Below are 27,224 nucleotides of genomic sequence, written 5' to 3'. Positions count from 1 at the left end.
CAATTTTATCAGTTGAATTAAACTGTGAAATTAGCGATGATTCCTTTATAATTGAGCAGTTAATTATGTCAGCTATTAAATTGTGATGTATTGTATTGTCAAACATCACCAAAGTTTTATTTCAAAACCTTGCACATTCTAGTTAATCAATAAGCCAAAGTACTAAGGTGCAGGTTTCGATTTGTGTTTGCTCTCTGTCCTATCCTCTACCAGTCAGCGTCATATTGATTTTTGAAGTTTAAAAGTTAAGAGTTTTCTTCCTGATTTGTGTTCTTTCATAAAATTATATGTCCTATGTAACAAAGTTCTAGGAAACTTTGTGGAGATGGCGTTTTCTGCCATTTACTTTTTGGATAACAAAGGCCAGGTAGGTTGAGCCAAACTTGTGGAGCCATATAGTAAAAGTACTTTTATGTTCTCTCTATTTAATTCTTTCCTCCTAATTTCTGACCTTTTTCATATTGTAATATAAATTAATCAAATATTAGAGATTTATAGTATTATAAAATGTCTCTTAAGTGTGATTTTTTTTCTTTTGTACTCAATACATTAGTTCTGTATGTTTGATTTGTGTGTTAGATTTCTGAATTATTCCAATTTTAATGCCTGATTTCCCCCACTGATCAAATCTACAATGCTTAACATGTTTAATGACGTATGTTACCTTACTATTGTGGCTCATTTAATTCCACAAATGTATACATTTATGGCCTAAAAGCAAATGGTTAAGGCCAAGACCAAATACCTGCACCAATTCTATACCAGAAGGTTAGTACCTGAAGCAATCAATCTTATTTTACCTCCTCGCCATTCTGGGAGTAGCAGTCCATTCTGCACGAGGTTCATCAAAGATCTGAAATTGGTTGAATGAAAAACTGCAGTCTCTAATTTAAACTATTATTCAGCACATAAGTGCAATCATTGGGACTTGACTTAAACAAAACAAATAGCAGCTGTATTAGACATATGGATCCTCAAAACATTCATTTGATCAACAAGACAATACATAATATTGCATCTTGTACATTTTGCTGCTTGGTTCTCTTAAAGTATAACCTTATGATAAGATATTTGTCTATTTAAGTTATTACATTTCATTACTTGTAGACATGCGATGATATGCTTCAACTTAAAGGTGCCATATAAATGCTAGCAATCCCCTGACATTCAGTGTGTGCACTGAGAATGCAAGTGCATTTTTCAAATCCACTTTTTCAATAGTCATGTGGTTTGTCTATTTCTTAATAATGTTACATTGTCACAGTCACTCAGAGACATTTGCTTAAAGATCCACATGTGTAAATAGGTTAAGTGCTGCCTAGCAAATAAATCACCATATGAATATAAACTGTTTTAGTACATCCATCATTCACTTAACTCCCAGTTTAGCTTAGTATTCTTATTGATAACTTAATTTTTTTCAACAAAATTATTCTAAATGTTGCATGTAGAGCAGGTATGCTAGTTTCTGAATTTATGTGGAGACGACTTGATTGTTTGGAATTAATTGTCAAAATAATATATTAGAAGCAAACTCTGCATTAATGAAATTACATAGTCTATGGTCAACGCTAAACTTTGTGGCAATAATTTATAGGTTCTAATCTCACGAAATTACCGAGGGGAAGTTGAAATGTCGATGATTGAGAAGTTTATGCCTTTACTTGTAAAGGAGGAGGATGGAGCTTTGTATCCCATTTTAAAGCAAGACCAAGCCTATTTTCTATGGATTAAATACAAAAACATCTACAGTATCCTTGAATTTAATTTTGAGCTGTTTTTTTTTAATTTTGTACCTTCATAATTTTATACTTTGTCATATCCTGTTAAAATCATAGAACCTTAACCTGAAATCCAGTGGTGTGTACAACAAAGAGAAACACCAACATTTCATTATCATTTTCATTTCTCTTCAAAGTAAAACAGGTAGGCAAAAAGATGTCTAAAATGTGTTTTTCAAGCTATACAACAAAAATATATTCCTGTTTTACCTTATAGAATAAAATGTAGTTGTGCTACTGGCTTTGTTGTATTCTCTGAACTGCCCAGTTTAATAGCGATATCAATTTGATAAAATGGAGAAATCAAAAAGTTTTATATTAATTATAGTAATGGCCATTTGGAGATCTGTGTTTGGTTATAAATCAAACTAGTTTCACTTCAGATGCTTGTCCTACTTCTTGTGACTAAACATAAATACAAATCTTTATATTCTTATTATAAAATAGTTACTGACTTCATCTACTAGAAATTAATGTTTTCTCACCAGCATAATTTAATAGAATTAATATAAATTAGTTCGAGGGAGCATGGAGCTTTAATGCATCAGAGTAAATACTTGGTATAATTTTCAAAATAAGTAATTGATAATTTTTTTTCATTTTAAAGTCAAGATAGTTGCAAGGTAGGTACATAAGGTAAAATGCATATTTACAGTGGATGCAATGTTAATCAGCAGTTATTTACTGTATATTGTGTCCTCAGAGCAAATTCTTTATGACATCATGAAGCGTATAAAATGACATCATAAAGACATAATACAACGTTTCTTAAAATATCCCTTATAAATTGTTAATGTTCAATTTTTTATTTCAGTTTGAAATAGAATGTGATGAACAAACACCTTATCTATTAATTTTCAGTATTTAGGATCCTTTGTACTTGAACTAAAAGTTTATTTTCGAGTTAAATGTTAATTTCACAAAACAAAAAGGGAAAGGTATTTAAGTACAGAATCTCTACCCGATATTCATGATTTTTTTGAATTCCCTTTTCAGAAAATGCTGAATCATTTCCTGAACTTAATTCATATTATCCTCAGATGCATTTCCAAGTAATTTAAATGTCAAAGCAATTACCTGTTTTGTTTATATGAAAGATGGAAAATAATTTGTAATTTTAATTTTTCATTTGTGCAAACAAAATAATTTTATCTTTCTAAGACTCAGAGCCATAATAGTTCGTGGTCGGCAAGGGTCGGTGCTGGGGCCAATACTCTTCACGTTGTATATTAATGATTTGGACAAGGGGATTGAAGGCTTTGTGGCAAAGTTTGCAGATTATACAAAAATAGGTGGAGGGGCAGATTGTGCAGAGAAAGCAGGGACTCTGCAGAAGAACTTGGACAGGTTGGGAGAGTGGGCAGAGAAGTGACAGATGGAATATAGTTGAGCAAAGTGTGGAGACATGCATTTTGGTAGCAGGGATAAAGGCGGAGACTATTATCTAAATGGGGGTGAGAATCCAGAAATCGGAGGTGCAAAGGGACTTGGGAATGCTGGTGCAAGGATTCCCAAAAAGTTAATCAGCAAGTCGAATCAGTAGTAAAGAAAGCAAACTCAATGCTAGCATTTATTTCAAGAGGGCTTGTATACAAAAACAGGGATGTAATGTTGAGGCTCTATAAGGTGCTGGAAAGGCCGCATTTGGAATATTGTGAGTAATTTTGGGCACCATGTCTGAGGAAAAATGTGCTGGCTATGGTGAGGGTCCAGAGGAGGGTTACAAGAATAATCCCATGTAGGTGATTAGTAGGTTAACCTATGATGAGCATTTGTTAGCACTGGGCCTGTACTTGCTTGACTTTAGAAGAATGAGGGGGGACCAAATTGAAACATACAGAATATTGAAAGGCTTGGATAGAGTGGATATGGAAAGGAAGTTTCCACTAGTGGGAGAGTCTAAGACTAGAGGTCATAGCCTCAGAATTAAAGGATGTTCCTTTAGGAAGGAGATGAGGAGAAAGTCAAAGGATGGTGAATCTGGAATTTTTTGCCACAGAAGGCTATGGAGGCAAAGTCAGTGGATATTTTTAAGGCAGAGATAGCTAGATTCTTCATTATTACAGGTGTCAGAGGTTATGGGGAGAAGGGAGGAGGAGAATGGGGTTTGGAGGGTGAGATAGATCAGCCTTGATTGAATGGCGAAGTAGACATGATGGACCGAATAGCCCAATTCTACTCTGATTCCTTATGACCTTATGATACCAGCCATATTTGTTCATGCCCCATTCAAGCTAGTTTGCCTGGCCCATATCTCCATGAACCTGGCCCATATCTCCATGAACCTTTCCTGTCCATGTATATGTCCTAATATCTTAAAAAATATATATTTTTACACCTGCCTCAACTACCCCTTCTGGCAGCTCCTTCCATATGTGAAGAGGTTGCCCGTCCTGTTCCTGTAAAATCGTTCCCGTCTTGTCTTAAATTTATGCCTAATGTTTAGTTTAGTAAAGAGATACAGTGCGGAAACAGGTTCTTTGGCCCACCGAGTCCGCGCCAACCAGCGATCCCCGCACAATGACACTATCCTACACAGTAGGGACAATTTACAATTATCCTAAGCCAATTACAATACAATACAATAAAATACAATACAATTTATTTGTCATTTGAACCCCATTGAGGTTCAAACGAAATGTTGTTTCTGCAGTCATACACACAAGAAAGAACCAAGACACAACACAATTTACACAAACATCCATCACAGCGCATCTCCTCCTCGCTGTGATGGAAGGCAAAAACTTATCTCTCCCCTGCACTTCCCATTCCCCTCCCGATGTCAGAGTCAAAGTCAAAGCCCCCGGCGGGCGATGGTAATTGTCCCGCGGCCATTTACGCCGCGCCGGGTGGTGCAAGGCCACGCTCCGGGTCTTGTTGTCGGAGCCCCCGGCGGGCGCTAGCAAAGTCCCGCAGCCATTCCAAGCCGCGCGGGGCGGTGATGTAAGGCCCCGCTCCAGGTACTCTTCAACCCCGCAACTCGGGCGGGTGAAGTCGCCGTTGCGGAAGCCCCGAAAAGCGGTCTCCCAGCAGGGACCCGCGGGCTCCCGGTGTCATTGTCCACCAGACCTGCGGTAAGCCTCCGAATCCCCGGGGTCGGGTCGCAGCAGCGCGCCACCACCGCTCCTCCCGCTCCGAACTCGGCCAGATGGTGAGTAGGTCCGCAGCTCCGTGACTGGAGCCCCAGGTCGTTCCTGCTGGAGGCCGCTCCACGGTGCTAGGCCCCAACGACAACGGAGACCCGACAGAGAAAAGGTCGGGTTCTCCGTGCAGGGGAAAGATTTTTTAAAGTTTCCCCACCCCCGCCCCCCACACACATACCCACACACATACACAAAAAATAAATAAAAACTACATTCAAACGAGACAAAAAATAATAAAAAGACAGACGAACTGCAGAGGCCGCTGCGACGTGAGTCGCGCCACCCACCGATATGTGTTTACAAACCTGTACGTCTTTGAAGTGTGGGAGGAAACCGGAGATCCCAGAGTAAACCTATGCAGGTCACAGGGAGAACATACAAACTCTGTACAGACAAGCACCCATTGACAGGATCAAACCTGGGTCTCTGATGCTCTAAGGCAGCAACTCTACCGCTACGCCATCCAGCTCTCTTGTCTGAATCTCCTGACCTGGTTTGACATCAAAATGTAATACCTCGAACTTATCTGAAACTCCATTTGTCATTTCTTGGCTCATTTGCCAAGCTGCTCAAAATCCTGCTGTGATTCTTCTTAACCATCTTTGTTGTCTACGATACTACCTATTTTGTTGACATCTGCAAACTTACTAATAATGGTTTGTACATTCACCTCCAAATTGTTGATGTAGAAGGCCAACAGCAATGGGCCCAGCACCAAACATTGAGGCACATCACTAGTCACAGGACTCTAGTCTGAATAAACAAACCTCTACTGCTACCTGCTGCTTCCTACCATTAAGCCAATTCTGTATCCAGTTAGCTAGCTCTCCTTTGATTCCATGTGATCTAACTTTTCAGAGCAATCTACCATGCAGAACCTTATCAAAGGCCCTGCTTAAGTCCAAGTACACTACATCTGCAGCCTTGATAGGGTTGCCAACTGTCTGTGTTAGCCGGGACATCCCGTATATTGGGCTAAATTGGTTTGTTCCATAAGGGACCACCCTTGCCCTGTATTTGACTGTTACTACTTGTATCAAGGGGACTGTCAGAGTGCCACGTCTGGCCCCGCCTCACCCGCCCCGATGTAGTGCAGCCCATGGATTGCAGAAGCAGTGCCTCGCCCATGGCCCCGTCTCTCGGACCTTCGCTTACCGCCAACAATACCACCCCTCTTTCTCATGGTCTATCATCGGTTCATGAGTTGGATGGGGTGCCAGGCCAAAACTCCTCAGCTGGCCCCGCTGGCTGGGCTTTGTGTGCAGTCCGGCACCCGGGCCATCTCATCATTCACCCAGCCACGGCCGAGTCGGTCAACGAATTGCCGTCAGGAATTTGTCCCTTATTTTGACCTTTTGTCCCTTATTTGGGAGTGAGAAAGTTGGCAACCCAAAGCCTTGAACTCATTAACCTTCTTGATTACTTCTTCAAATACGCAATCAAATTAGTGAGATGATTTTGTGAAGCAAAACCATGCTGACTATCCCTAATTAACCTTTCTATTTCCAAATATATCTATATATATTATCCCTCTGAATATCTTTCTTGCACTGATTTTAAGCTGGAAATTAAGTCTGGCCAGAATTTTTCTCTATTTAAAAATGGGTTCCAGCTACTTGAAAATTGCCCCCAAATTTTTGAAATAACAGATAATTTCTCTTGCCATCTCAGACATTATCATCTGATGATTAAGTATGCACATGGTACACATGATGGAATGGGAGTAACCCTCTACATTCCATCTTCAGGTTCTTGTATGCTCTTATAAGCTAATTGGAAAATAAATCAAACCTTACAGTAAACTCTTTAATAACCTTACTAATCTTGCTTCTCCGCAACACTAGATATAGATTTCACTTCCTCAGTTGCCCTGATCTCCATTTGATATTGATTGAAGACTTGAAAGATTTGGTTATAATCCCCAGTTCCAAGCCATATATACCCCACATATAACTTTTGGAAAAAAATGCATTTGTAGGCTGCACATTATGAATTGTGTTTGCCATTCGTAGACTACACATGAATTGTGGTTTGCCATGAAGAAGCTAATGAGTAATAGCCCCAATAACTATAACTGACATGACCATCTAGTTGGCATGTAGCAGTTTTAATCAATTATGTCTCACCGGTAGGGTAGCAATTTTAAAGCAGTCCTTTAACGTGTTACTTTGTAATTCAGTACCATGTGTAGGCTGTTAATAGAGTTTTTTTTTCCATTCAGTTTTGATGGTTAAAAACCCTCACTGATCAAAACATAGGTACTTCTAAAAAAAAGTGTTGGTTAATAGAGTTAATTAATGCCTTAGTTATTTCCAGAAAATAGTGATTCATATCTGTAGTTACATTGTCTTAGTTTGACTGATGCACCCTTATTTCAACAGTTGAATTGATTAGAAATTTGGCATTTTACAATGCCGCCTTCCATTACATTGAGATTAATTTTCTTTTTATAAATTATCAAATGTAATGTAATTTTGAAAGTATTGTTTAAAATTTTAATAATAGTTGGCATAAATTTTAAATTGCTTTCAGAGTCCATAAATTTAAAAAAGTCAACTAATGAGTGTGGATAATTTAATAATGGTAATTTCTTATTAAAAATCCTTTATTGAGAGGTCCATTTTACATAATGTACATCAATAGTTATCCAATAGTAAAGTCCTTTTGTCACCCCGAAGATGTGAAGAATGTTAAATGATCATTACTTGCCTTTGTTCCTTTCTCTAAATTGAAACGTCTTGGGGTAGCTTGTTTAACCAGTACAGGGGTCAAAGTTTAAGAATAAGGGGTAGGCCATTAAGGATTGAGAAGAGGAAAAACCTTTTCACTCAGAGAGTTATGAATCCGTGGAATTCTCTGCCACAGAAGACAATGGAGGCCAATTCACTGGATGTTTTCAAGAGAAAGTTAGATTTAGATCTTAGGGCTGAAGGAATCAAGTGATATGGGGAAAAAGCAGGAATGGGGTACTGATTTTAGATGATCAGCTATGATCATAATGAATGGTACTGCTGGCCTACTCCTGCACCTATTTGCCTATGTTTCTTTGTTTCTAAATTATGCTGCAGAATTTTAGCAAATGAGTAAGTGTGGCAACTCATTGAAAAATGGAACCATATACAGGTACTGAAATTGATGTTTACTATTGGATGTTAAATGATTTAATAATTGTAAGCTGAGCCAGTATATCAATGATTTGCACTTTTGTAACTTCAGTATCATTGGGTTCAAGGATCAGAGCTTGAGCTGGAAAAGGAATGGGAAGGGAAGATGGGACAAGCTAAATTTGTTGTTCAAAAATTATCTGCTCGGAAAGATTTTGGTGTTGGGAAGTGATTGAGTAAACCAAATGTAAATATTGCCAGTCCATTGGTTAATAATCAACAATGTGTTATGTAGGATGCTTCATTTGGCGTTTGTGGCTATTAGCAACTATTCTTTTCTAAAGGCAGTAATACTCATTGATAGCAATCTATGTTAAAACAGGAAACAATATTGTACAGTTTCTTCAAGATCACCTTAAGAAATCCCTTGAGGACTTGCTTCCACTCTGATTTTCTGTGTTTTCAGGTGAAAGATCAGGCCAGACTCTTTTACACATGGGGTAGGGGTTGCATGACAGAATGGGCAACGGGTAGTTTGTGAGATGGTGTTATTTTTCAACCGTGTACACAGGGCTCTTGTGTGTTCCCTGTTCATGGATATGGTGGAATGAGGCCAATAATTAATTTCATCATCAATTATCTTCCATTTGTTGAGAAGTGGATCTTAAAATATAACAAGTAGGCCACTTACCAGGGACAAACCATGAAACATTATTGTTGCAGGCAGTGTCGTAGAGTTGAGACAGATTGGTAGAGGATTATTGTCTTGTGGATGTTGAGTTTAAGACTTGTATGCTTTAGTAAAGAAGTCAATAGTCTGAGGCCTACTTCCCACTTTACTTTCCCTCATGGAGTCTTCCTTGGGCAATTCTTTAATTGAAGATAGACACAAAAAACTGGAGTAACTCAGCGGGTCTGGCAGCATCTCTGGAGTGAAGGAATGGGTGAAGTTTTGGGTCGAGACTCTTCTTCAGACAAGCTAGTCTTCCCCATTCTGTCATGCAACCCCTACCCCATATGTGGAAGACTAGCTAGTCTGAAGAAGGGTCTCGATCCGAAATGTCACCCATTCCTTCTCTCCAGAGATGCTGCCTGTCCCACTGAGTAACTCCAGCTTTTTGTGCCTATCTTCGGTTTAAACCACGTCTGCATTTCCTTCCTACACACTTCTGTAATTGATGCTGCCATCACAATGGACCCATAATGTGCTGTTGATCTGCCTCACCTCATGCACCTCTCACAAAAAATGGCCTCCACTTCTTATTGATGAAATAATTTCTTCACCAAGAATTGAATGAAATAAATTATATCTTCGTCTCCAAATTCTCCAATTACCTCCATCTGTTTCCTGTCCCATTAAATATCTGAGAACATTGTTTTTGCAGGTATTTGATATCTGATAAAGTCACCAGAAATTTATGAACGGCAAAGGATGCTCAACATTACAAACAGTAAACCAAAAGAGATTCATAATACAAAGCTGTTACTTTCTTTGTTTATGTGGCTCAATAAATTAACATGGCTTTCTTTTCATAATTTAGATTTTCATCGAGTACTTTGGAGATCTCGAACGGGAGAGTATAAAAGACAATTTTATTCTAATCTATGAGCTCCTTGATGAGATTATGGATTTTGGCTACCCGCAGATCACAGAAACTAACATCCTGCAGGAGTAGGTATATTCAGCATGTCTGCTGTATGTTTACTACATCCAGTGAACTTTCTTTTGTAAAAAGGCATTTGATGCTGGGTGTCTGAGTTTGCCAGGTATTTGTCCATTAAAGTTCTTGATGAATATGGAGAAAATAAGTTACCATTCCAGATCAACTCTGATCTTACTGAATGACAACACATGGCAGTTTAAATGGAATGCTGTTCTTGCATTCCACATTGGTATAAAATTTCAGGACCCTTTTTTTAATTACTTTCTTTCTGAAATAACTTGAAAATGTTCTCTTGTTGTCTAAATGGTCATCTTAACATTAATTGTATGTTCATTTCAGTGAACTGAGTTACGGAATTGTTGACATTGACTACTTTTTAAAAATCTGTCCTTATTTTGCTCATTTTAAATATGCCTTTAATTAGCTTAACCAACATTGAAGAACAGTTCCAACAAGGTGAAAAATGTTGTAAATTTGACCATGTTCTTCATATTTTCATGAGCTGTTGTGTGCCAGTTGAATATCACAGTCGGCTCCCGGTTTCAATTTATCAACCATACAACTGTACTTGTAATAGAAGTTATTATATGTTCCTCCAATATAACCCACTCCATCAACCAACAATGCCCTGATAACATTTATTAACTGCTGTATCCAGCCAACACTGTGTAGGCACAAGTTGGAAGCTGAGCTTCAAGTCATTGTGGACCTATTTGCTGAAGTGTCTGAGAAAGGGGTGGATACTTAACATTGATAATGCAAACGCCTTCCACCAACCTGTATCCACTGAACGATGCTGCACTTTGACAATAAAGATTCATGGTGAGATCTTGGAAAATGTTGACCATTTCCTGTATTTCAGGAGCCACCTCGCACTGAATGAAATAATTAGAGAGATACCATTAATCCCGTCTGTTCAAAATGTTTTATAAACAATAGGTGAACCATAGCAGCACCCTCTTCCGTGTCAACAAACTGGCACCATCTACACTTCCTCCCTGGTGGGCTGGCTGTATCTGTCACATGTCCAAGATCAAACTGCCAATCCAAACGCTCTATTCTAAGGTCCAGCATTGTGGGAAATATCAAATGGTCAGAGGAAAAGCCTAAAGGACGTCCTCAAAACCTCCTTGGAAACCCCCACCGACCTGGAATTATTTGGCTCATGACTGCTCAAAATGGAGCAAAAACATTAAGGGGGGCATTGTGAACTTTGAGTCAATGTAATGGGAGCATTCAGATGTGCAGTATAAATGTCAGAAGGTGTGCTTTCTAAATCACACCTTTCCTTTCCAATACTAGAACTGATTCCTTAAATCAGTTTTCGCATTTAATAATATAGATTATTTTCAAAGCAATTCCTTTCCAAATGGCTCTTATGCATTTTGCTCTGTGATCTTGCACCATTCTGCTGTTTTGCATTAGTCATTGTAGTTATTGTACTGGTGTTTTTCATTAGTGTATGTGTACTGTTTACTCTGATCTACACGTGAACAAGGAGTTTCATTGCACCCTGGTGTATATGACAATAAACTAATCATATCCTTTACTGTCCCTTTTTGCATCCTGTTTTTTGTTTTATTTCCTTCCTTTCTTTCTTTGCAAGGGTGGTTTGAGGTAACTTTAAAGATCCTATCAACACAAGTGGTGAATCGAGAATCGAGGGAATTCATTGCCACAGAAGACTGTGGAGGCCAAGTCAATGGATATTTTTTAAATGGAGATTGGCCGATTCTTGATTAATATGGGTGACGGGTTGTGGGGAGAAGGCAGGAGAACGGGTTTGAGAAGGAAAGATAGATCAGCCATGGCTGAATTGAGGAGTATACTTGATGGGCTGAATGGCCTAATTCTGCTCCTATAGCTTATACATAAGTGGCTGTTATGTAGTTTTAAGGAATATTTAAATTCACAATATCATATGCCTTTTCCATTTCTATATGATTTGACATAGATACATCATGCAGGAAGGCTACAAATTGAAGCAGGGGGCACCTCGACCTCCAGCTGCTGTAACCAATGCTGTATCCTGGCGATCAGAAGGAATCAAATATCGAAAGAATGAAATTTTCATGGATATCATTGAGTCTATTAACTTCCTGGTTAGTATCAATTTTGAAGCTAATCTTTGATGCACACTGAGTTTTGTTACTTGTGCCTATCATTGACCAGTTGGCAGCGCATGGTTCGATCAACCGAGAAGGTTGTTGGCTGCCACCCCCCCCCCCCCCCCCCCCCCCCCCCCCCCCCATTGACAAACTGTACACTGGAAGCAAGCAGGTAAGATTATCTCTGACCCCTCTCACCCTGGTCACAAACTCTTTGAAGCACTTCCCTCTGGGAGGCAACTATGGACTGTCAAAGACGCCCACAGGCAGACATAAAAACAGCTTTTTTCCACGAGCAGTAGCTCTACTCAACAGCCTCCTTTTGCTCTGGTATTTTATTTTATTCTTCACATGTTTAGATTATAATGTTTTAATTTTAATTGTCTACTGCATATCGTGTTGTTATCCTTGCAAGCAAAGCACCAAGGCAAATTCCTTGTATGTATACATACTTGGCTCATAAAATATATTCAATTCAATGCAATCCACATTCTCTATGGCCTTCATGATTTTATAACCCCTATAAAATCACCTTTAAGATTCCTTTACTCCAGGAGAAATGGTCCAATCCTTCCCAATCTGACCTTATAATTCACACCCTCCAGTAACATGACATCCCAACACTTGTACTTAATCACTGTCCCATGAAGGCAAGTGTGCCAATGTCACCTTCATCACCTTGTCTATATGTGCTGTCACTTTCAGGGAACTATGTACTGGGACCCCAGATCTCTTCATTCTACCACACTCCTCAAGGTCCTGCCATTTATTGTTGCAAGTCTCGCTCTGGGTTTAACTTCCCTCTTCACATTTGTTGAGATATTCATTCTGCCAGTCACTTGCCCATATTCCTAATTGATCTATATTCTTTTCTAATATTGGACAACCTTCATCATTGTCTAGCACACCTATCTACCTACATTTGTCTCGAGACTGCCAACACCTTCTAGTTCATAATAGCAATATGTTGCAGGACATCACTGTTCTTTCTCCTGAATTCCCTAGCTTTCATCATCTTCTCCATTGTAAATACAAAGGAGAAGTATTCATTTAAGAACTCTTGTGGCTCCAAACATGGATGACCTCACTGTTCCTTAACGGGGCCTGGTCTGTCACTTTTAATATACGTGGAATTTCTTAGGATTTTCCTTTAATATCTGCCAAGAATATCTCATGACCATTTTTGCCCTCCTTTCCTCCTTAAATGAGCTTTACATCTTTTGCACTTTTCAAGGAAGATAGGTTGAATAAATATGGAAATAAGTTACAGAATACCAAATCAATATGCCTGCATTCAATTTTAAAAAACAAATTGAAGGAATTAGAAGCAGATATTAGAAGCAGATCCGTAGTCTTAATGGTGGGGCAGGTTTCTAGCATATTTCTAATGATCTAATTCGAAATATTCTATCCACATATCTCTAATGCCTAACCTTATTTGTATTGATCTAATGAAACCTGCATAATCATAAACTTGGTTTAAAACGCAGTAACAACAGCAGTCAGTTGTGAGGAACAGATAGTCAAGAAAGGAGGAAGAAGGACAGAATATATATTGATCATTTTATGTAGTGTATGGTATCACACATAGGATTATTGGAGAAGATTAAAGGCTGGCAGTTTATGGAAATGGTATCAATAAAATGGACCAGAAAGAGAAAGAGCGAATCAGGAGGAGTTCAGGACAGTTTCTTATACAGTATTCGTTGCCCCAAAGAGTTCTAATTAAGGACTGTTTTAGCTCACTGTGCATCTATCATTTGATTTGGAGCCAGCGTGTTTCTCAAATTTGTGGTTGGTCCTTAAGATGGTAGGCACAATAAATGTTTCTGTGCTATAACATCCATGTAATTCTAGATCATAAATTAGGAAAGGTTGTTACCCTCCTGTAATTCCGTAAAGCTGTAGAGTTGGCGAATTGGTAGCTGTCATATTCTGCATGACAGTAACAATATTCAGAAACAAAGCCACTGATTGTAAACCTTGTGAAGCACTTTTTATTTCGAATACTATGAATTTTTGCAGGTAAACACTCGGGGCTCCGTGGTGAACAGTGAGATTATGGGACAGATTGTGATCAATTGCTGCCTGAGTGGGATGCCTGAAGTCAGCTTATGCTTTAATGACAATGCTCTTTTCAACCAGGATCAAAGTAAGTACATTTGCTCAGGAGGAAAATTGCTAGAATCCAAAGAATGATCTATTGAGCAGACCAGTTTCACATTGACCCTATTTATCTGAGCTTGATAAATTTATTAACAAGTACAAAAGGCCTGTGTACTATTTTTTTTAGCAGTTTATATATATAAGCATTTATTGTTACTTTTCCAAACACAAAAAGATAGAAGCTCATTGTCATTCAGGTCATTGTGCCTCTTGCTACTGTGAATGACTAATTGAATTAGATCCATTATCCTGCTTATTACCACTGCTCTACTGCTCTGCATCTATTTTCCTGCCCAATTATATATCTTTGTCCCTTTTAAAATTTATCGCTGCTCTGCTTTCAGCTTAGAGCAGCTTGTACTGGAGCCTACCAGGGAGAAGGCAATTCTGGATTTAGTGTTCAAGAAGGAACTGCAGATGCTGGAAAATCGAAGGTACACAAAAATGCTGGAGAAACTCAGCGGGTGCAGCAGCATCTATGGAGCTAAGGAAATAGGTGACGTTTCGGGCCGAAACGTCACCTATTTCCTTCGCTCCATAGATACTGCTGCACCCGCTGACTTTCTCCAGCATTTTTGTGTACCTCTGGATTTAGTGTTGTGTAATGAACCCAATTTGATAAGGGAACTCGAGGTAAAGGAGCCATTAGGAGGTAGTGACCATAATATGATAAGTTTTATTCTACAATTTGAGAGGGGGAAGAGAAATACGGAAGTGTCAGTATTACAGTTGAACGAAGGGGACTATGGGAGCCATGAGGGAGGAGCTGGCCGAAGTTGACTGGAAAGATACTCTAGCCGGGATGACAGTGGAACAACAATGGCAGGCATTTCTGGGAATAGTACAGAAAGTGCAGGATCAGTTCATTCCAAAGAGGAAGAAAGATTCCAAGGGGAGTAAGGGGTGACAGTGGTTGACAAAGGAAGTCAAGGACAGTATAAAAATAAAAGAGAAGTATTTAACAATTAAGCTGACATGCATTTAATTTATAGATTAAATGGGAAGAAAGAGTTGATCCTTATTAATATTTACTCACTCATTCTAAAACAGCTATTGTTGTGGATTTTGAAGACATAAAATTTCATTCATGTGTTCGGCTATCTCGCTTTGAAAAGGAACGTGTCATCTCCTTCATCCCACCAGATAAAGAGTTTGAATTGATGTCCTATCGAATTACCAATCAAGTGAGATATGACTGATTTTATTAATGTCTTACTGTCTATTATAATACTTGAAAGTTTCTCAGGAAACATCCAAGTGATGAACTGGGCATGTGAGGTGTCACATGAATGAGTTTATAGTACATCATGCTGCTATGTGTCAGTCTCATCCTTGAATCATCCGTACATAGACCCATAAAAGCTGGAGTAATTAAGTGGGACAGGCAGCATCTCTGGAGAGAGGAAATGGGTGATGTTTCGGGTCGAGACCCTTCTTCAGACATGGTCACTCCTGGATCTACATTTTTTCAATAACATATGTTTAGTTTAGAGGTTCAGCATGGAAACGGACCCTTCAACCCACTGAGACCATGCCAACCATCGATCACCCAAAGTTATCCATCACCCTATGTTATCCCATTTTGGCATCTACTCCCTACACACTAGGGGCAATATTACAGAGGCCAATTAACCTACAAACCCACACATCTGTTGGATATGTGAGGAAACCATCGCACCTGGAGGAAACCCATGTGGTCATGGGGAGAACGTGCAAACTCCATACAGACTGCAGCTGAGGTCTGGATCGATCCCGGTCTTTGGCAATGTGAGGTAGCAGCTCTATCAGTTGCACCACTGTGCCACCAAGACCTGTTGCCTGTCATCTTCTGGTGATGGCTGAAGATAAAACTGAAAATTATAGATTTCTGATTATAGAACACTGTTTGAAGAGCTTAGTCTTTTAGTAATTTACTGATTATAGCAAGATTCGCTTTTTTGTTGCAAAGTTAGATTTGAAGTCATGAAAGCCGTGAAAATAATGTTCTATATTTTTATATATACGAAACAAGCAAAATAGAGCATAGATTTCTTATAAATTGAGTTGTAAAATGATTGATGTGGCATTGATTACCTTGAGTACATGTCTTTCAGGTCAGACCTTATATAATAGTTGAAGCAACTGTACGGAAATACTCACACAGCAGACTGGAGATCTTAACAAAGGTAAGGAATGGAGTGGAGTAGGAAGCCAAGGATGATGTATATGAAATAGATTGGATGCTTTAGTTGGTCTTTTTTTTCAGTATGTCAGAATAATATAAAGGATCCTGTCATAAGAAATCTCATCAAACATATAATTCTTATAAAACAGTTTTGTTCCCTCTTTTTCCTAACCCCCCCAACCTCGCATGTCTTTGCATTATTCCCTGCTCATAAGAATTGACAAGCATATTGTTTCAATGTCTCAGCCAAGGTAAAAGCTGATGTCAAGGAAATTGTTCTTTAACCTTTGACTTTGAAGCTCGATATGGTCATTTCAGTGGGAAACTTGCAGTTCCAGATCCTTCAAGTGTTTTACTTCCCGTAGTGAAGAGCCTGCTCCTGTACTGCACAGTTCTATATTCCATCCTTCTGATACACGATTTTGGAGATATTTTATGGCCCTTGTGGCTAAAGGGATCAGGGGGTATGGATAGAAGGCAGGTACAGGATACTGAGTTGGATGATCAGCCATGGTCATATTGAATGGCGGTGCAGGCTCGAAGGGCCGAATGGCCTACTCCTGCACCTATTTTCTATGTTTCAATGTTTCTATATTTCCCCTTTTCCAAACGTGGAAAAGAGTCGCTATCAAGGCATTGCAAAACGTTGTCACCCGACTTATAGTGTCCTCATTGAGTAATTAGATGAAGTACAAAAAGAATAATCTTGTAATGTTTTCTTTTCCCTAGCTTGAGAAATTGACAGCATTTATGTGCACTAAGCATTTTTATGCACCAACTGTGCACTATTAAATTTTAGAACCACAGAAATCTTGCATCACAGGAGGCTGTTTGTTTCATTATTTCCATGTTAGCTGATGGAGAGCTACCTAGCTCAACATATATTCCTGCAATTGGTTTATAACCATACAAATTACAGCTCGTCAAATGCATATCCAAGTTTTGTTTATACAGTAAGTGTTGATGGTTCCTACAGTATCTCTGCCATTCTTTCCAACAGTAACCTCCAGACCCTACCACCTACTGCGATTTGTTTTTCTTCTCATCTGCCCTCTAATCCTATTTTTGTAATTCAAAATTTTATGGACCTCAATTAGAGCTTACTTTTGCTCTGCTCCAAAGAAAACATTGCCAGCTTCATCAATCTTTCCTCACAGCTAAAGTTTTTCAGCCTTGCAACATCCTTGTAAATCTCCTCTGCTCTCCCCACACTGCAAATAATTACAAAAAATAATTTAGTTCAGACTGCAGGTTTAAAGTGGTCAGCATTATTCGGGCAGTGAATTGTTTGATTAGCCTTCAAATTGTAAAAAAAATATAGAAAAAGATTTTCTCTGGTTCATTGTCTGTGATGTTGCAGGTTAAAGGGCAATTCAAGGAGCGTCTTGTAGCTACAGATGTCGTCATTATTATCCCTGTCCCGAGTGATGCTTCATCGCCAAGATTCAGCGTTGTTAAAGGTTCTGTAGTGTGGGCTCCCGAAGACAGTGCTATCATCTGGTCTATAAATTCAATTAAAGTAAGTTACTGTAAAATATTTTTCAATCTAATTTCAGATGGGAATCTGGAATAATTGGAATACCACAAATGTATTTTATCACAGCAGGAAATCTTACTCTGTTATATTTGTGCTAGAATTTCTCCAAATATTGGCAACATTAAAGTTGTTTGTTCACTTCAGACCTTAGCTCTGTCAGAAATAATGAATCTGGATTGTACGCTATTAACTTTGACACCTCACATGATTAACGACATGAGAAAGCTCTTAGATGAGTATAAAATGAATATGTCTTTTTATGCTTTTGTATTCTAACTGCGCTTCTTGCTGTGGAATCTACTAGGTCTGAAGTTTGCATTGAGAAAATCGTTATATTTCTAACTTCTGATCTGTAAGAAGTATATCAGCTAGAACAAACCATGCCTATGGTAATAATTCAATATTAAATTGCACCATAAATTATTGGTTTTCATGTCTGCCATTGCAAATTCAAAAGGAAAAACATTTAAAAAATCATTTTTTAAATGAAAGCTATTTTCTTCTGAGTGTAATTATTGATATAAGCCTAACCGTTTCTACAGCCGTCAATAATGTGGATTAGAATTCATTCACTGCTCCACCTGTTGCAAAAATCAATGAAACTGAAACTACAGATACCATTGATTAGCTGCTTGATGTACTTCCTTCAGCAACTGATCCCTGATACTGTTTTCTATTGGCACAGCTCTTCTCTTTTCTATAGTACTCTGGACATACTGTAAAACAGATGGTGGTCAGATTCACATTAATGCCTGGCATTTTGAGCTGTTAGCAGTTCCCAAAATCACCCTGACAATGTTACCTTCCCTACAAATAATGGGTCACCCCATATCATTGTATTCTAAACTGGAAGCCAGGTATCGGTGGAGGGGGGATGGAGCAAACCTGCATCCTATCAACTGCTGTGCATCTTTTCTATCATTAAAGCTAGTTTGAGAATTTAATATGCAAGATGAAATATGTGGAAGATTGAAGCCGTTTTCTCTGGTTCCTACCTCAAACCTTGTTCCCTATTCAGCATTTCCATCCTTCTTCCAGGTCACTTATTGAAGCTGAGCCTTGTGATCGTCCATTCCACAATCTTGGTGTTATTTTTTAACTTATTATGAATTTGCGGAAACGTATCTATGAGATCACTTAACCTTTCTACATCCAACTTCATAACATCACTGATGTTTAACATCGTCGAGCTGATCTATCTGGAACCCTCATTCATGCCCCTGTTACATTCAGACTTGATAATCCAAAACTCCTTTCTTTCACCTAATACTGCGTTCATCCAAAACATTACAATTGTCCTTTGTGCCAACACTTGTAACTCACCACCCATGCGCATTTGCAGGACTAAGCTGGATCCCATTAAATTGTGATTTCAATTTAACATCCTGATCAATGTTTCAAATTCAGCTGTGGTCACACTTACTCTTTATCCTTTGTCATAACACTCCTGATTTTGACACCTTGCTTTTTTTGATGATTTGAATCACTGGGAGCCATGCGTTGCCTGCCTTGGTTCAGTGTTCTGTAATTCTCTCCATAAGCCTCTGCCTCATTCTTCACTTCTACTTTAAGATGTTTCTTAAAACCTCTCTATGAACCAAACCATTTACATGATGTGACATTTTATAGTGGTCTTGTTCGCTCATTTTGGGTATTTTGCTTTGTTAATTTTGTTTTATAATTGTTATTCTTCAGCTAACAAATCTAAAATTAGCTGTTTTAAAGTGGTCATCCCCCAAAAGTTATTCATAATGTGAAAACGGAATGCAGCTTATTTGAAACCATGGAAATCATATCTTTTCATAAAATTAGCTTTGGTTCAATGAGTAAACTGAACAACCTTGTCCATGTCTATGAATATCATGGACTTTAATTAAAACTAGACCAAGTGGGACCCATTGGGTTCCTGTCCAATGGGAGGTCTGGTCCCCCAACGCAATATTCCACCACTGATCCATAGCCAACTGTGCATGCTCGGCTTAAATTAAAGTTAATAACTTTGTGTTTAATATTTCCATTACCTCACCATCCCTCTTCCTACCACTATCCTCCTCCATTCCCTCTCATCCCCCAGCACTCCCTCCCCATCCCCCATCCCTGACCTCTCCCTTTCCCTCCCCTCAGTTACTCCCTCCATAACCCCTCTCCCCTCCCTACCCCCCTTGACTCATTGTGAGGTGGAAGCTGCTGTGTTTTTTAAAACAATTTTTTTTAATGTAAATGAGATCCCATTGTGATGTCATTCTGGGGTGGAACACTGCTGAAGGGCAGTTTATTTAAATGAGAGCCCATTGTGATGTCGTAAGCTGCTAATGGCCCAGTACAGATTGAAGAGATTTTTGTCAAAGTGTTTTTTGTAAAGTTTAAAATGTGTAAAATATGCCATCCATCTGAACAAAACTTGAGACAACACACCACAGGACAATGGTGAGTAAGGTGGCCCAGAAATTGTAGCACAATCGTACCACTTTGGCGTAATTTCAGGATCACATTCACAGAATCACAGACATAATAACAAACTATATAATGTAATATATTATATATACTAGACCACGTGGGACCCTGTCACACGGAGGCTCGTCCCCGACGCAATATTCCATCACTCGCCCATAGCCCTCAACTGCACAGGTGTGGCTGATGGGTTCCCATTGTGACGCCAGTGATCCCCGTTATGACACAAGACACAGCAACCCTCACCAAGTGCGCCTCGCCATCCCACTTCCTACCCCTATCCTCCTCCATTCCCCCTCATCCCCAGCACTTCAACTCCCTCCCCTTCACCCTCCCTCTTATTTCTCCTCTCCTTCTCCGCTCCCCCACTCCCTCCCTCCATAACCCCTTTTCCTTCCCTACCCCCCCCATGACATCTTTGTGAGGTGGAAGCCGCTGTGTTTTTTTAAAGTTTTTAGCAGGGAGGTTCTACTGCAGTTGTGCAGGGTCTTGGTGAGACCACACCTGGAGTATTGCATACAGTTTTGGTAACCTAATCCGAGGAAAGACATTCTTGCCATAGAGGGAGTACAGAGAAGGTTCACCAGACTGATTCCTGGGATGGCAGGACTTTCATATGAAGAAAGACTGGATAGACTTGGCTTGTACTCGCTTGAATTTAGAAGATTGAGGGGGGATCTTATAGAAAATTATAAAATTCTTAAGGGGTTGGACAGGCTAGATGCAGGAAGATTATTCCCGATGTTGGGGAAGTGTTGGGGAAGTCCAGAACAAGGGGTCACAGTTTAAGGATAAGAGGGAAGTCTATTAGGACCGAGATGAGAAAATCATTTTTTACACAGAGTGGTGAGTCTTTGCCACAGAAGGTAGTTGAGGCCAGTTCATTGGCTATATTTAAGAGGGAGTTAGATGTGGCCCTTGTGGCTAAAGGGATCAGGGGGTATGGAGAGAAGGCAGGTACAGGATACTGAGTTGGATGATCAGCCATGATCATATTGAATGGCGGTGCAGGCTCGAAGGGCCGAATGGCCTACTCCTGCACCTATTTTCTATGTTTCTAAAAATGTAAATGAGATCCCAATGTCATGTAATGGTGGAATGCTGCTGTTTTTTATGTGAATGAGATCCCATTGTGATGTCATAGTATGGTCGAACACTGCTGATTGGCATTTTATGTAAATGAGATCCCATTGTGACATCATAAGCTGCTAACTGCCAGTGCAGATGAAAGACATTTTTGTCAAAGTGGTTGTCAACGCAACCAGTTCTCCCAATGCAATATTCCACAAATCACCCATAGCCCCCAAGTCGGCTCATTTTTAATGCAATATATTTGACCATTCACCCATAGGCCTCACGGGAGGCCTGGTTCCCCAACGCAAAATTCCACCACTCACCCGTTTCCCCAAGGCAACCAGTTCCCCAATGCAATATTCCACCACTCGCGCATGGCCCCCAACTGTGCAGGTCGGTTCATTTTTTCACCCTCCCTCATTTTAAACTTTAAAAAAATGCAATTGCACTAACACCTTTTTATTCTTTGATGTGATGTAGGTGTCACCGACAAGGCCATTAAACTTTGCTGTGGCTTTCCAAACACATATGTGCTGGCAGATTCTTTTCCTGAAGGACATTTGCTGTCAAGGACTCAATGTCCTGGGACAGCAACATTGTAGCTAGGTCATTATGACATAGCTGGTTCAGAATTTAAGAAATCCTTCTCAAGGTGGGGTTTTGTAAATGTTTAAATGTCAATAGCTTGTGAAATATACCATCAATCTGAGTGAAACTTGACACAAAAGACCACAGGACAATGGTAAGGTGGTGCAAAAGGTTTACAGCTATCATGTACTGTTTTAGACAGGTAGATAGAAACAAACAAGATAGAGTTTTTAGTAATATATATATATATATATATATATATTATATTAAAAAAGACAGTGACCCGTTGGCTCCCTGACACACAGGAGGCCTGGTCCCCCAACGCAAACCGGAAGAGCACAAGATGAGAGTTTTAGTAATAGTATAGATAGATATAGAAGATAGAAATAGATATACTAGACCATTGGGTCCCCATTGGGTCCCTGTCACACGGGAGGCCTGGTCCCCCAATGCAATATTCCACCACTCACCCATAGCACCCACGGGAGGTCTAGTCCGCCAACGCAACCCGTTCCCCAACGCAATATTCCACCACTCACACATTCCCCCACACAATCAATCTTTCCCCGTGGGGGGGGGGGGGGGGGGGGTGGGAAGAGTGGGCTGTTGGCGTTTCCTGGAGCTAATGAATGGACTCGATTTTTGGGTCAGCGTTCCTTTGAGCCAATCAATCCTTCCCACGTGGGGGGGGAGGGGCTGTCGGTGCTTCCCGGAACCAATGAATGGACTTGACTTTTGGGTGTGCGTCGGCGCTCCCTGGAGGCAATGAATCCTTCCCACGTCATGGTGGGAGTGGTGGGGGGGGCAAGTAAAATCTCACTCCCCTTGAAGCTGCTGATCCCATTGTCTCTGTCACCTCCCTCCCTCACCTCTCCTCTTTCACACTCCCCCACTATAGACAATGTTTAAATACCATTTCTTCTCCCATCCCCCACTTCGTCAACTCTCATTGCTTCTGTAGTGGCAGCAGAGATCGCATTGTGATTTTTTTTCGGTTTTCGGAAACTGCAGGGCAGCGTGTGTAAATGCGATCCCATTGTGATTGGACGACTGTGAGATGCCATTGTGACATCATCACTGGAAGCTGCTAGAAAAGTCTCTCTCACAGTCAGTTATTCTTCCCAAAGATGGCTTTTTTTAAAAAACTTTAAAAATATCAATAACTTGAGATATAACATCAAATGTGAAGAAACTTGATACTAACGACCACAGGAAAAAAGCTGATTCTGCAAACATTTTGCACTATTGTGTACTGTTTTGGCACAGTTCCTTGATCTCACAGTCAGACAAAGTCTGACTTTTAATAGTATGAAGATATAGATGAGCTAAACACACTGAGGTCTGTCCTAGATTTCCGTGTACTGCAATGGGTCACCTAGTCTTATTCTCCAGAGATGCTGCCTGGCCCGCTGAGTTACTCCAGCATTTTTGTGTCTGTTACAGAAACATATTCTTCGGCCTCTGTATAATTCATACTGAGGATTTTTTTAAAAAGGGTATGCATTAGATTTTGTGGTAATTTCAAGCCAAAAATCAAGTAGGGGATACAAAGATCTTACACCAAGTTGATGACTCCACTAGAGACCAATATCTCCCTTCAGTATTTAAGAAGGAACTGCAGATGCTGGAGAATCGAAGGTTACACAAAAAAGCTGGAGAAACTCAGCAGGTGCAGCAGCATCTATGGAGCGAAGGAAATAGGCAATGTTTCAGGCCGAAACCCTCTCCCTTCAGTAACTTGAACACAAACAGTTTCATTGCTGTGGTGAAATAACAATGATATAATAAATAATTATGGGGAATAGCCATCTAACAATTAGGAGTTGTCTTTAATGAAATCTTTTTCCAGAATACGATATGGCTGATGATGCATTGTCATTTTTCCATTGTTTAAGGGAGGGAAAGAATTTACAATGAAGGCTCATCTGGGACTACCAAGTGTAGAGGCAGAGGAACCCGAAGCAAAACCTCCTATCAAAGTGAAGTTCAAAATCCAGTACCTTGCAGCATCAGGTTTGCAGGTACAGTTCATTCTTCCTTACTAAATAGTACATTTAGAGTCGTACTGCATGGAAACAGACCTTTCGCCCAATTTATCCATGCTGACCAAGATGCCCCATCTAAGCGCGTCCAATTTGCCAGCTTATCCATACAATATCAGATAGACGACAAATTTAATTAATATTTTTATGCCATATTTCCAATTTCCAAAAATTAATAAAATTGTACTGATGAATAATACCGCTAGACATGGAAGAGTTAGCTTAATTCTTGCAGTTAAATTGAATAGTCTTTATGCATGTAATGAAAGACCATATTCTCACATACATATGTCTTATGTCATATTATGTGATATCTTGCTGGCACCTATTCTGGTATAGATGGAATCAACCTCAGAACTATGACAGTGCTCTTTTTAACTAGGGCAAATGATCACATGGTGGTCAGATAAAGAGATTCAAAGACTCTCTGTCTTAAAACATCCCTGTAGACTGCCAACATTAACACGCACCACTGAGAACTACAAGCATTGTTTAGATATACAGTGCACAAACAAGGCCTTTGGCCCACCAAGTCCATGCTGGCCATCAATCGCCCATACACTAGTTCTATATCCTACACATGAGAGACAATTTAAAGAAGTCAATTAACCTACAAACCTTCTCATCTTTTGAATGTGGGAGAAACATTCCCTGAGGAAACCCACGCTGTCACAGGGAGAACGTGCAAATTCCACACACACAGCACCTGTAGTCAGGCTTGAACCCGGGGTTTCTGGTGCTGAGGCAGCAGCTCTACCTCTGCTCCACTGTGCCACCCATTGGATCATCCTTTTTTGCCGTACCAGAAAATGGTACTCGAGGAAGCCAGAATGGAGGAAGTGAACAGGAAAAGAGAATCTCAAAAGTCGGGAACTATGTATGTTACAGCATCCCTGCACTACTGCCACCTGTGTGGAAGGAACATATCAGCCCAGATTGGTCTAATCTGCCATCTCTGTACACATCACAACACCATAGGTGTGATATTGAGAATGAATGATTAACAACAACTAAAATGCAATGTTTCTCTGTTTCAAAACCAATTATTTCAAGTGACGTGAACAAATCTTTGGTTTTGAAATTCTGATCTAATAATAAGAAACCTTGAGTTTAAAATTCAGACTGTCTGCATTTTAAATAGAGAATATAGACAGTGATAAATCCCAAATCAATTCAAAACAGCACATGAACAGGCCCATTGATCCATAATGTCTGTGTCGACCTTGATGCCAATTTAAAGTAGTTCCTTTGTTTGTATGTCATCTCTCTACCTCCATCCCATGCCTGTCTAAATGCCTTACATTTTGCTTTCATTGCTGCCTCCACCACCTTCCCTGGCAGTGTGTTTCAGAGCACCTACACTCTGTTTTTAAAAACTTGTCTCGCTCATTTCCTTAAACCATTCTCTTTCCAGATTATCTATGCCCTCTACGACATTGGCACCCTGAGGAAAATAGTTTGGTTATCTGCTTTATCTAATCCTCTCAAAATGTGATATATCTATCGTTACCCCTCATGTTCCAGAGAAACCAATCATTTTTGTCCACATTGTAGTTAATCCTCCTTAATCCAGGCAACATCCTGGTTGAACCTCTTCTGCATCTTCCCAACGGTCTCCACATCCTTCCTGTAATGAGGTGACCAGAACTGCACTCAATGCTCCTGATGTGGCTTTACTTTACCAAAGTTTTATACAGCTGCAACATGACTTTCCAATGTCCATACTCAATGCCCCCAATTGATAGAGACAAATATGCCATATGCCTTTTTTACCACCCTACCCAGTTTTTGTCAGAATCCAAATGACAGATAAAATGAAATTATTAATCATTCTCTTTCCCTATTGCTTTTGCATATTTGTCATCTCCACCCACCTGTTCTCTTGTTTTAATTCTCTCTTGATAATCATGGGGATGTAATACCACATCCCCATGCAGTAACCTGCTGTGTGAAATAAACTGAATTAATCTTGCCCTGTTAGAATAAATATTTTCACAAACTAGCAATTTCCTTCAACGTCCTAAATAATTGTTGATCTAAGAAAAGAAAGAAGTCCTATGGGTTAAGTACCATTAATAAATTCATCATATTTCATATTGGATGCATTATAACAAATTCTAGGCAGCCACATACATGATTTTTCTCTACAACCATTGTCCAATACAAATATAATTTTCTTCAGTGAAATATTACAAATTACACCACAAACATCTCAATATTGTAATTTAATTTTTATAGATCAAATACGTGCGAATAGTTGAAAAAGGGACCTATGAAGCGATTTCCTGGGTTCGAAGCTTAACACAGAGTGGAGGTAATTTTTATTGAAAAATGTAAAGCATGATTTCATAACACATATTTTCTGGTGTTCAGTGATGCACAACATGAAATACTGATGCATGTGGGGATCTGCCAATTTAATTGTGCTACTGAGGGGTACCAAACTAAAAATGTCAACATAAATTGAGTTAACCTGCCTTACGATCTAACCTAATGCAAGTGATCCTAATTTACAATCTTATCTAATTGGCCAGATATTTATGCAGGCTGTCACTGTAATATTTTTATTTCTGTGAATTATTTGAAAGATAGAAATAAATCCACAAACCCAACTTCAGAACCTGAGGAGAGACACGTTTGGAATCACTGGCATTTACCTGGTTTAATGCTGATGGTTATGGGCCTGTCCCACTTCGGCAACTACAGGGGACTGCTGGATAATTTTCAACATGTTGAAAATTTTTCGGCGACAGTGGTGACAATTTTTGATGTTGTAGGTTGACATATGTTGTCGCCAGGTGTTGTAGGTGAATTCCATTAAAACTAGTCCCTAGCAGTCGCCTAGAGAGTCGCCTAAGTGGGACTGGCCCTTTAAGTATGAATATCTCGAGACAATTTTGGAAGGACGAACCTATCGGTTCACTTGACTGCCTTATTCCACATGGGGCATGATTAACATCGCTTGTAGCATACTTTGGGATGACCACGGCTACATAAGTAGAACTATATAATAACAAATCTGTAATTTCTCCCTAGATTTTCAAATTCGCATTTAAAGTATTGTCAAGTTTATATCGAAGATCAGGAGGATTCCAAGTATGGACGTCATTCAAAAGAAGTTTACTGTTCTCTGAAACTGAAACTAAAAACCTTGGTACATGATTCATTTTGGGATAAAGTTAGGATCAGTAAGGGTATTTAAAAAAAAGTTCAAATTTTAACTTGGATATCTGTTTATTTTACTTTTCTTTTGTATATTGTGCAGAAAAGTTATTAACCACTACTGTAACTAGTTCTGACGTTACATCTGTCTTTTATGCCATCAGGTTGTGAATACAGCCTCAGATACCATTGCTTTGTCAGTGTGAAAATACTTATTCATTAAACATATATGCATACAAA

General features: G+C 39.4%; 2 protein-coding genes across 8 annotated transcripts in view; one reads left to right on the top strand and one right to left on the bottom strand.

Annotated features, from left to right (window-relative positions):
- Positions 1–27,224, bottom strand: part of LOC129700913 (fizzy-related protein homolog) — a 78,052-nt gene that overhangs the window by 7,256 nt on the left and 43,572 nt on the right. For 4 of the 5 annotated variants that reach the window (XM_055641724.1, XM_055641721.1, XM_055641722.1 and 1 more), the window contains 2 exons: positions 10,470–10,567; positions 801–853 (listed from right to left, as the gene is read on the bottom strand). In XM_055641724.1, coding sequence (XP_055497699.1) covers positions 801–853; positions 10,470–10,567 — 151 coding nt within the window. The remainder of the gene's footprint in view (positions 1–800; positions 854–10,469; positions 10,568–27,224) is intronic. The other variant, XM_055641725.1, reaches the window with a different exon arrangement.
- Positions 176–27,224, top strand: LOC129700915 (AP-1 complex subunit mu-1-like). 3 transcript variants are annotated; one of them, XM_055641727.1, is made up of 12 exons: positions 177–367; positions 1,598–1,751; positions 1,859–1,926; positions 9,570–9,700; positions 11,647–11,794; positions 13,826–13,952; positions 15,017–15,150; positions 16,060–16,131; positions 17,491–17,649; positions 23,676–23,801; positions 26,061–26,136; positions 26,859–27,224. In XM_055641727.1, exons 1-12 carry the CDS (start codon positions 326–328, stop codon positions 26,876–26,878), a joined length of 1,257 nt encoding a protein of 418 aa, XP_055497702.1. In that variant the 5' UTR covers positions 177–325; the 3' UTR covers positions 26,879–27,224. The 3 variants fall into 3 exon arrangements, with proteins under 3 accessions (XP_055497704.1, XP_055497705.1, XP_055497702.1); XM_055641729.1 differs by lacking the exon at positions 23,676–23,801 and having other exon boundaries at positions 176–367; XM_055641730.1 differs by lacking the exons at positions 1,598–1,751; positions 1,859–1,926 and having other exon boundaries at positions 176–367.

This window comes from Leucoraja erinacea, chromosome 10 (assembly GCF_028641065.1).
Source record: "Leucoraja erinacea ecotype New England chromosome 10, Leri_hhj_1, whole genome shotgun sequence".
NCBI classification, from domain to species: domain Eukaryota; kingdom Metazoa; phylum Chordata; class Chondrichthyes; order Rajiformes; family Rajidae; genus Leucoraja; species Leucoraja erinaceus.
Note: the sequence above shows the minus strand (reverse complement) of the source record. Positions and strands in the feature narration are given on the sequence as shown.